This window comes from Echinops telfairi, unplaced genomic scaffold (genome assembly GCF_000313985.2).
Source record: "Echinops telfairi isolate 266 unplaced genomic scaffold, ASM31398v2 ScPeMD7_7469;HRSCAF=8507_0, whole genome shotgun sequence".
Taxonomy (NCBI): domain Eukaryota; kingdom Metazoa; phylum Chordata; class Mammalia; order Afrosoricida; family Tenrecidae; genus Echinops; species Echinops telfairi.
In genome coordinates, this window is record NW_022111372.1 from 82,231,983 (window position 1) to 82,242,512 (window position 10,530).

Genomic DNA, 10,530 nt, shown 5'->3' on the forward strand with positions numbered 1-10,530 from the left:
ATCCTTCCTCAGCTGGAATCAGCCCGCTGGTTTCATGTTAGGGTATTTATTACAACTCAATGGTCATATGGATGCTGGCCCCAGGCTAGCACTCAGAGGGATAAGGCTCAGTCCTACTGATCAGGAGTCCCCAGCTGTGTGCCTGGGACCAGTGGACCTGCAGCCCATATTCACTGGTGCTGTCGAGCTGACCCACGTCCGACTTCTCTGAGACCCAGTCCTTGTGCATCTGGTCAGGGTCTCTGGTCTCCTTCCACTCCCCCAACAAGCCCACAGGGCAGCAGTTTGTCTCTGGGCTGACCCTGAGGTGCCCCAGAGCCCCACCAGGATGAAGACTCCCCTCTCCACAGCTGGCAGCCGTGGGGTCCCTGGAGCTGGCGAGCGAAGACCTGCGCTCTGTGTGACCACAGGAGAGTGGCCTCCCCTCTCTGGTCTGGGTCTCTTGGTCCCTGCGATAGAGACCACCTTCCGTCCTTTCCCATGTTGAAGCAGCCCCCTTGGTGGGGTGAGAGGGCCTTGTGAACCCTGCGCCCGTAAGACACCAGTGGGGTCAGGGGACGCTGAGCCCTGGGTGTCAGAACTCCCAGGGGCTCTCAGTGGGAGGAACAAGCCTTCTGCTGGGCTCGCCCAGGCAGGACTCGTACCTCCACCCTCCAGCCTTTCAGCCAGTGGCTGTGTGTACCAGCCCTTTGCCCTGCCTGGGCTCTGTGTACAAGTGCCCTAGAAACGTGAGAGGCTCTTCTTACTTGTGCAGGGCTGACTGCACCCCTCTGGGCCCCCTGGGAAGTGGTGCTGGGCGGCGGGCCTTGGCTGCATCACTGGCCCTGGGGGAGGTTGTAACAGGTAGTAGGGAATGTGTCCACACCTTTCTCAGGACTTACTGAGTCCACTGCAGGACTTTTCAAGGAAGGGAGCTCAGCGTGGACTCAGCCTGTGGCCCAGGTCTGAAGTCTGCTGAACGGGGGCTCAGCTGGGACAGGGGCTCAGCCAGGGCAGGGGCCGGGGCTCAGCTGGGACAGGGGCTCAGCCAGGGCAGAAGTAGGAGTTCAGCCAGGGCACGGGCTCAGCCAGGGCAGGGGAAAGAGCTTAGCCAGGGGCATGGGCTCAGCCAGGGCAGGGGCAGGGGCACAACCAGGGCAGGTGCTTGGGCAGGTGCTTGGGCAGGAGCTCAACCAGGGCAGGGGCAGGGGCAGAGCCAGGGTGGTGTCCAGTTCTCAGCCTCTGCTCTGCTCTCCACAGGGTGCCAGGTACAGGGGCTCCATCCGGGACTTCCCAGACTTCGACCCCAACCAGGATGCTGAGGCTCTGTACACTGCCATGAAGGGCTTCGGTAGGTGCAAAGAAGGCCCGGGGGTGGGGGTGTTCCCCAAAGGTGGGTATGCCCCAGAACCCTTGGGTGGTGGCAGAGACATGAGATGTACTCACTCATTCTTCTGTGTCCTCTTTTTATTGTTTTCATTAGTTTTACAATCAATCTTAGCCCAAAGGCCAGGAAGCAATTATTCTTAAAACCATTCCAGACAATAAAAAAGTACACAGAAACCTAGAAGGATAGACCATAGACCATCACACAGCTACAGAGGTGGAGCTTCATCTGTGCAGTGGAAGCCTCTTATGGCAGCTCCCCCTCCTGGTGTTACTACCTGCCCAGTGTCCCTGTGTAGGCCGCATGGTGACCACGGCCTGGAACCAGTGCTCATTGTTCTTGTCTTCCCAGGGTTGAAAGAGCCCTGGCCTGGGAGTTAGAACCGCTGCTGTGTTCTCTAAGCCGATCATCGTCCGATCTTGGTCAGCCCTTGCCACGCTGGGTCTCACACTCACTGGCTGGTCAGTGAGGAGCTGGGCCCCAGCTCTCTGCACTCAGAGAATCTGTGTCCCTTGGCTCCTTTCAGTGGGGGCCTGATAACATGTCCATAGGCCTCCTCTCCCACACCACGGCTTCACCAGCAAGCAGCTCGTGCCAGGACTGCAGAGAGCTGTAGCCAGGGCGGGGGACAGCCCAGGTGGGCTTCCTGGAGGCAGGCTGAGTGGGATGACTGTTGTCCTCCGACTTCTAGGCAGTGACAAGGAGGCCATCCTGGAGCTGATCACCTCCAGGAGCAACCGGCAGAGGCAGGAGATCTCCCAGAGCTACAAGTCCCTCTACGGCAAGGTAACACGGCTGCAGGAGGCGGGGGCTCGGGGAGATGTGCCCTCCCGCCTGGGCTCAATCCGGTTTTTTTCTTAGCACGTGGCTCCGGTGCTCTGCGTGTGTGGACACCGCCTCCCTCTGAATCTCACCCTGCTCTCTGCCTGCCCTCATTCTGCCGGGCTGCATGGGTGTGGCCACAGATGGGGGGCAGAAGGCAGACGGAGAGCAGGTCAGCCACCGGACAGTGGTGGGTGAGGCTCAGTGGCAGGGATGTGAGCCCACACAGACATTTGTCGCTGTGAGACTGCAGGCACGGGTTCTTGATGCCTCTGTGTCTTAGCGCTGACGGTAGGACACACGTCAGAGATGGCCTGGCCTGTGCAGAGTCAGCGCATACAAGCGTCGCTCACCCTCTCCCGTCCCCACCCCTCACTCCAGGACCTCATCGCCGCCCTGAAGTATGAGCTGACCGGGAAGTTCGAACGACTCATCGTGGGCCTGATGAGACCACTCGCCTACTGCGACGCCAAAGAAATTAAAGACGCCATCGCGGTAAGAAGCGACAGCCCCTGCTCATGTGTGTGTGCGCGTGTGCACGCGTGTGCGTTCTGAGGACAGTGGTTGACGGGGACATTTCTGGCCTCGCTCACCCAGTTGGTGGGCCCCGCTCCGGGAGACGGCTTATCTAAACCACGTCCCGGAGGGGCCCCACAGCCTCCTCCAGGCAAACGGATGGGGACGAGTGCTGGTGTGAGGCCGAGCTCATGCAAATGCCTCCATGGTCCACAGCCCTGCATCAAGAGCTGACAGTGCCCCGGAAGCAGGATGTCGGGGTGTGGGGAGGAACACAGTCGGCCTGCCCTGGGGTGGCTTGAGCGGGCTTCTTAGAAGAAGGGCTGGGAGGGAGAAGATAGCAGGAGAGGTCGTGGAGGTGTGTTCAGGAGTCAGTCGGCCGAGGTAGAAGGCGGTCCCCTGGGAAGTACAGAAGTGTATGCGTCTACGATGTATACGTTTCTTAAGCCCTTGAAGGAACTGAGTGGTTTCCAAAGTGCTACTACACGGGACTGACGTCCTGCCCGATGGGCGTGGCGATGCCAGTGATGAGTGTGTGCCCGGGAGTCTTGTGAGTGTGGCAGAGGGACTGGTCGCAGCCCCATGTTACTTACGGGCGAGGAAACGGAAGCTCAGGAAGTTGGTACTGCGGGCTCAGCAAGCCAGCTCTTACTCTCAGGATTGCGCTTTTTTTAAAATCATTTTATTGGGGGCTCGTACAGTTCTTATCACAATCCAGCCAGCCAGCCATTGTGTAAAGCACATGTTTACAGTTGCTGCCATCATCATTCTCAAAACATTTTCTTTCTACTTGAGCCCTTGGTGTCAGCTCCTCATTTTCCCCTCCCTCCCCGCCCCCCCTCCCTCATGAACCGTTGATAATTTATAAATTCTTTTTCATGTCTTACACTGACCAATGTCTCCCTTCAACCACTTTTCTGCTGTCTGTGCCCCTGGGAGGGGGTTATATGTAGATCATTGTGATCGGTTCTCCCTTTCCAGCCCACCTTCCCCTTCCCCTCCTGGTATGGCTACTGTCATTATTGGTCCTGAAGGGGTTATCTGTCCTGGATTCCCTGTATTTCCAGCTCTTATCTGTACCAGTGTACAGCCTCTGGTCTATCCAGATTTGTAAGGTAGAATTGGGGTCTTGATAGTGGGGGCGGGGGGCAAAGGAAGCATTAAATTGTATGTTTCATCAGTGCTGTCCTGCACCCTGACTGGCTTGTCTCTTCCTTGTGACCCTTCTGTAAAGGGATGTCCAATTGTCTACATACAGGCTTTGAGTCTCCACTTCGCCCTTTTTCATGTCGATATGATTGTTCTGAGCCTCTGATGTCAGGGCTGTTCTTGACTCCACGGCACCCTCTCTTCCCAGGGCGTTGGTACTGATGAGAAGTGCCTCATTGAGATCTTGGCCTCCCGCACCAACGAGCAGATCCACCAGCTGGTGGAAGCATACAAAGAAGGTGAGAGGGGCACGGGGCCAGTGGGGCGCTGCAGGGGGAAAGTGAGGGTGATTGCGGTAAACAGCCACGTCTTGGGGCCATCGCTAACCTCCTCTGGCTGCCCCATTGCCCCAAGACAGGGGTCAGGCATGCTTCCCCGCTCAGCCCTCCTCACCTGCTCTGACTCCCACCGTCCGACTTCTCTGCTGGGTGCAGTCTTTCATGACCGTGGCCACCCAGGACTCACAGACAGCACTTGCAATGGTGGGTGTACTGGGGAAGTTAACAGGTCATGACAAGGACTGGTAAATGGTAAAGATTCGGTCACAGACCCTTGATCCACAGCATTGCTTCTCCTCAGCCAGTGGCCAAGCCTCTCTCTGGTCCTCAGCCTCTCGGCCACGAGGTCTCTTGGCCTCTGCCTCCATGGATCAGGAAGCCCACCTGTCGCTCTGTGTCACAGCCCCGTAGTCAGGTGAGGAGAAGGTACCCACAGTCTCCGGGGCCTCTGGTCTCGGCCTCCACCACTACACACAGAGGTCTGGAATGTGCTCTTCCAATGGCCCTAGGCTTCCTCTCTCTGCTTCTGCTTCAAAGATGGCTCATCCTTATGGCCAGGGGCCTGGTAATGAAAACTGACCAATCCCCTCTATGAGTGTTACTCATGTCCTAGTCAGTTGGTGGGAGTTACAGAGTTACATGGGTAGAAGAGGCATATTAAGAGCTTCACTCCACTAGGGGACCCTTAGACTCCCCATATCCTTTTTCCTCTCCATGTCTCCCATGTATTCACCCTCCACCCATCTTTCTATGGCTCTCTCTGTCCATTCTTCAATCCACCCCTCTCCACCCATCCTTCTGCTCTCCATCCATTCTTCCACACATCCCTCCTTTCACCCATCCTTCTATCTATCCATCCATCTACCCATCCATCATCCATCCATCCATCCATCCATCCACCCATCCACCTAACCATCCATCCATCCATCCACCCATCTATCCATCATCCATCTACCCATCATCCACATCCATCCACATTCATCCATCCATCCACCTAACCATCCATCCATCCATCCATCCAATAAGCATCTGCTCTGTGCTGTGCGCTGTGCGAGGTGCTGGGGATATGGTGGAGGGTAAAACCAGTGGTGTCCCTGCCTCCTAGAGCTTCTAGAAGAAACAGTGAACTAGATGATGGCATGTTGTGGTAAGTATCAAGCAGGCAAACAAGACAATGAAAGAGAGAGGCTTGAACATGAGAGGGCCTACTGCAGACAGCCGATCAGGGAAAGCCTGTCTGGAGAGAAGAGAGGAAGAAGCGTGGAGAGGAGATCCTTCCAGGCAGAGGGAGCAGGAGGTCCAGAGCCCAGAGGCTGGCATAAGCCTGGCTGCTGGTCTGAGCCTAGAGAGGTAGAGGATGATGTGGGACTTTGAAGGCCAAGTGAAGAGGCGGTGTTTTCCTACGTCCATGGGAAACAGAGGTGTATCATAGGCAGACGTGGGCTTTCAGATGGTCATCCTATTGCTGGGGCTTGGAGAGGCCGTGCGAGCAGACAGAAGAGCCAGAGACTGGAGCCACTGTCTGGAGAGTGCCGCTGGCACCCAGATGAGAGTGGTACAGGTAGCAAGAGAGAGATAGAGCTGTGTTGTGTCTTCATGTCATTGGTCAGGTCAAGAAAACTGTGAAAACATTCTGGCATGACGGTGGTGTAGACGGGGTCTTGGGGTTCATAACGTACACCTCATCCTTTGGGGGCACAGCAGGCCTATGACCTGGGATGCTGAGCCTTTGGGGGATAGGCCACAGCTCTGTGTTTCTTCTCTGCAGCCTATGAGCGGGACCTGGAAGCTGACATCCTTGGTGACACCTCAGGCCACTTCCAGAAGATGCTCGTGGTCCTGCTGCAGGTCGGTCCACCTGGGAATGATGAGTCCTTCCCTGGAGCCTGCCACTGGGACCCAAGCCCCAGGCCTAGGGCCCCTCCCCGCTGCCCATGCCCAGAGACCTTCCTGTCTTCTTGGGTCTAAAGTCCTGTTCCGCTGCGGTTCCTCCTCCACTTCCATTTCACCCTCTGAGCCTGGGGTGTTTCTCTGTGGCTCCCCTGGGTGTCTGGGGAGCCCGGGGTGCAGGGTCCATTTGCACAGGTCTGGGAGTCTAGGTGACCAGTCACCTCCTCCCTCCCCTCTCCACGCACACCCTCCTGTCTGGGCCTTTCTGCCCTGTGTCTTCTCTCATCACGGCCCTCTCTGAGGAGACCAGCAGGACCCGGTGATTCTGGGGCTGTACACCCTGCCTTCCTGTTCAAGCCCCACTACCTCCTCCCACCCCTCCCCAGAAGAATGTCAAAAGGACGCCCCAGGGTGGTTGCCCCCTGGGGTCCAGGGTTGAGTCCTGCCTGCCACCTTGGACTTTGTTTTATTTTGTCGCCCCCCCCCCCCCACACACACACACACTGTTTGCGAGCAAACTCCCACCATTACCTGGTAGCATTTAGAAATGGTGATCTTTTACCAACAAACCATGGTTCTGGATGCTTTCAAGGAATGGAAGGTTCTGGCAACGGCAAGACTGCCTTTCTGCGTGACTGCCCTGGGCGCTGCGGCGTCAGCATTGGGCTTTTACTGCAAGGTCCGTGGTTCCAAGCCACCAGCCACTCCACGGGAGAAAGACGAGGCCGTTTGCTTCTGTACAGATTTGCCAGAACTCCAAAGTCAACTGCCATCGATTCCAACTCCCAGGGACCCTACAGGACAGAACCGATCAGTCCCTCTCCATCCCCCATGAGACCACCGATCTTTACAGGAGCAGAGTCTCCTCTTTCTCCCTCAGAGAGGCTGGTAGGTTCGAACCGATGGCCTTGCAGTTAGCCACTCAATGCGTAACCTATTGTGGCACCATGTCAAGGGTAGCTGTAAGTCAGCATCAGCTTCATGGCAGTGGGTTTGGTGTGGGGCAGGGACCATATCCCTACCCCACCTGTGGGAATCTGACCACGGACACTTTGGGGACTAGCATTGATGTCTCAAGCCCAGCCTCAAGAGCCAGACGTTTGTCAGGCTTTTATAAAGAGAGTAGACCACTGTTTCCCTCCCCCCTGCACCCCACATTTCACACCAGGCCTCTCCACGCTTCTTCCTCACCATAACACCCTCCATCCCATATGAAGCAGCTGGGGCGAGATCAGGAGAGACTGCAGGAGTGGGAGCGTGTGACCTCTGTCGCCATCCTCACAGCTGTTTGCTCTGGAGAGGGGGGTTCCATCCTTACATGTTCTCCTGGGCGCTTGGCTCCTTGCAGCTGCCCATGAACCCTGAAGCCCTCTTAGCAAGTGGAGTCTGCGTGTGGTCCCCTCAGCAGTTTCATGGCAGAGAGCAGAGTGTGCCCAGTCCCAGAGAGAGCTCAGAAGGTCGGACATCCATCGTAGCACACAATCCAGGGGAGAGCCGGGTAGCAGTGGAGGGCTGGCCAGGCCAACCACGCCCCTCTGTGCACCCAAGCTGGGGCCCCGTTCCCTTGTTGTGTCTTGTCTTCTTAAGTCTCCTGTCTCAGTGGGGCGTAGGGGTGGGTGGAGCAAGAGAAGCACCAGGAGGAAGGCTGTCCTCAGCTTTCCAGCTCAGCTCCCAGGCCCCAAGACTCAACTCCTCCCGGGTGAATTCTTTGAGTTAGGGTGTCAGGGTCCCTTAGAGAACACAAACATGCAGACTCTTGGCCCCTGTGGTGTCACTGTGGGAGAGTGCTGTGGGCAGTTCCAGGACCCACGGCAGGGGCTTCTCCAGAGCACGGAGACCTGTCGCCAGAGCTGTCCTCCTACGAGGCTCTGGCTTCCTGTGGGATGAGGCGCTGAGGTGACACTCAGGGCTGTTAGATCCCAGCTCCAAGGGCCAGGGGGAGGCAGCAGCAGGGGCCCTGTGTGTCATCCTGGATACATCTACGCCACCGGGGCTTCCCAGCCCTTCCTGTCACCACCACCGGCATCTCAACCTTGCCCCTGGCTCCGGGACTTGAAACATGATGTGTCCCACGTCCCCCCACCCAGGGTACCAGGGAGAATGACGATGTCGTGAGCGAGGACTTGGTGCAGCAGGATGTCCAGGTGAGCCAGCACCTCGGAGCCCCGAGGGCAGGGAAGGCTGAGGGCCCCCGGGGAGGGGTGGGGGTGGAGTAACCTGTGAGGCTTTGTTGGAGAGAGGATTCACGGTATCTTTCAGAGGTGCGGCACGTGTGTGCAGGCCCGGCATTGTGTATTCCAGAGCTCTCTTTTGCTCATGTATCCATTTGGTTGGTCACTAGGTGTTGAGCACCTCCTACAGGCCATGCACGCTGCTCAGCAGGGAGGACCCCCCAGGGAACCAAATTAGACCACCCTGGGAGAGCCAAGCTTAGTTTAGCCACACAGCATCTACTCTGCTGATAGTGAGAGTGCTTGGGCAGATAGTGAGAGTGCTCACAAGTCATGGACACAGACGTATAAAGAAGTTGTCACCATGCATTTCACACAGTGCTGACTGCTGAACGCTCACTACCTCCCGGCCTCCAGAGAGTGGGGTCAGTGCTCTAAAGAAAGCAGAAATCCGAGTTCATGCTAGAGGGAGGGAGGGGGAAACTCAGGAAGGGCTGCAAGTAAAGGGAAACATTGAATCTGGGTCTTGAAGGCTGAATAGGAGCTCCCCCAGAAAGGGAGAAGCTCCGCTGGTGCCTGCAGAGATCCTGAGGCTAGCGGTTGCTGGTCTGCTCAGGGGCCCACCTCAGTTCTTATTGGCTGGGCCAGGATGTCCCGCCCCTACGGACATGTCCTCTTTCAGTGAAGGCACGTCCCTTTCTCCGTAGGACCTGTACCAGGCAGGGGAACTGAAATGGGGAACAGACGAGGCCCAATTCATTTACATCTTGGGAAATCGCAGCAAACAGCATCTTCGGTTGGGTAAGCTCCACAGAAGACCCACGCCCGAGGGGGCAGCACCCAGACTCCTTTCTCTTTGTCTTTGGACTTTTCTTTTCCACTAAGGGACTTGAGCGCTACTTCGCCCTCAACCCAAATACCAGCCTTGGGTGTTGTCTTGCTTCCCCCCTGGTTCAAGTGGACTGTGTGTATGGTATAGAGCAGTCGGGTTATGGAAAAACTGAATGGGAAATAGTGTGGAACCATATGCCCTTCCCCCTTACTATTACTTCTGGATTTTGCATGTGTGATTTTTTTTTTCAGTTTATTTTGAAAGCTTAGAATTCAAATTACACCAGAATGATTAAAAAGTTTTTACACTTTAAGCTCTGATCAGTAAGGTGTGGGCACCTTTACTCATAAACAATTGAAATGTTTTATCTAAAAGATAATTTCCTCGATTAATAACACACTGTGAGTTAGGAAGCTAAGCTGCTAAACATAGGTTCAAACCCACCAACTGTTCCACAGGAGAAAGATGAGGCTGTCTGCTCCCCTCATGATTTACAGCCTCAGAAACAAGGTTGCTATGTGTCAATTTGACCTTGACAATGGACAAGCCAATCTCAATACACTACTCACCAAGTCCATAGATGATAGCAGACCTCACTTGTGTGTTGTGTAGTGCTCAGGAGATTTGACAAGTGGTTCATGTCACGTGGCTGCCACTGCTGTATCTTGCAGAATGGCGTCACCTTCTGTACTTTGCTCACTGACCACTTCCTCCTCCCAGTGTAGGTAGCGGAGTGGGTACACATTGGGCGGCCAACCCAACCCTAACCCTAACCCAACCCAAACCCCCGCGGAGAAAGGCAGGGCTTTCAGCTCCCAGGAAGAGTTACAGTCTTGGGAACTCACAGGGGCAGTTCGACCCTGTCCTAGACGGTCACTGAGAGTCCGAATCGACTCGATGGCAGTGAGTTTCCTCCTTGTGAATCCCTTACCACCGTCGTTCTTTTCGTGGTCTCAGTAGTTGGATGACATTTTTAAGAACCAACCATCCGGTCTAGATCTGATGTCATTAGGCAGTAGGTTCTATGGTCCCCTCCCAAGTCCCCATTGCATGCGTGAACAGGAAACTCAGCCTTCCCATCCAAGTACCAGCCCTGTCTTTGTGTCAGAGGACGGGGTGCCCCAGCCCCCACAGGGTGCTGCAGGGGGGCTGGTGATGCCCCTGCAGGACCAGCCTCAGCTAAATGGTTCAGCCCCCTGTCCCCACCTCTTTCGCAAGCTCTGTTTCTGCTTACTGTGGGGGGCACTTCCTGACACCCTGTCTCCCCACCTCAGTGTTTGACGAGTACCTGAAGACCACCGGGAAGCCCATCGAAGCCAGCATCAGAGGGGAGCTGTCTGGGGACTTTGAGAAGCTAATGCTGGCTGTGGGTATGTCCCGACACAGCACTCTAGGGGGCCCCGGGACTTCTGGGGGCTGAGAACAGAAAGGGGGAGTCGTGTGGTA

The 10,530-nt window shown here is 56.0% G+C and overlaps 1 protein-coding gene across 2 annotated transcripts in view; it reads left to right on the forward strand.

Moving 5' to 3' along the window:
* Positions 1 to 10,530, forward strand: part of ANXA6 (annexin A6) — a 45,497-nt gene that overhangs the window by 5,972 nt on the left and 28,995 nt on the right. For both annotated transcript variants that reach the window (XM_004696732.2, XM_030888786.2), the window contains exons 2-9: positions 1,240 to 1,330; positions 2,058 to 2,152; positions 2,570 to 2,683; positions 4,062 to 4,152; positions 5,960 to 6,039; positions 8,169 to 8,225; positions 8,960 to 9,053; positions 10,359 to 10,454. In XM_004696732.2, the coding sequence (XP_004696789.1) occupies positions 1,240 to 1,330; positions 2,058 to 2,152; positions 2,570 to 2,683; positions 4,062 to 4,152; positions 5,960 to 6,039; positions 8,169 to 8,225; positions 8,960 to 9,053; positions 10,359 to 10,454 (718 nt within the window). The remainder of the gene's footprint in view (positions 1 to 1,239; positions 1,331 to 2,057; positions 2,153 to 2,569; positions 2,684 to 4,061; positions 4,153 to 5,959; positions 6,040 to 8,168; positions 8,226 to 8,959; positions 9,054 to 10,358; positions 10,455 to 10,530) is intronic.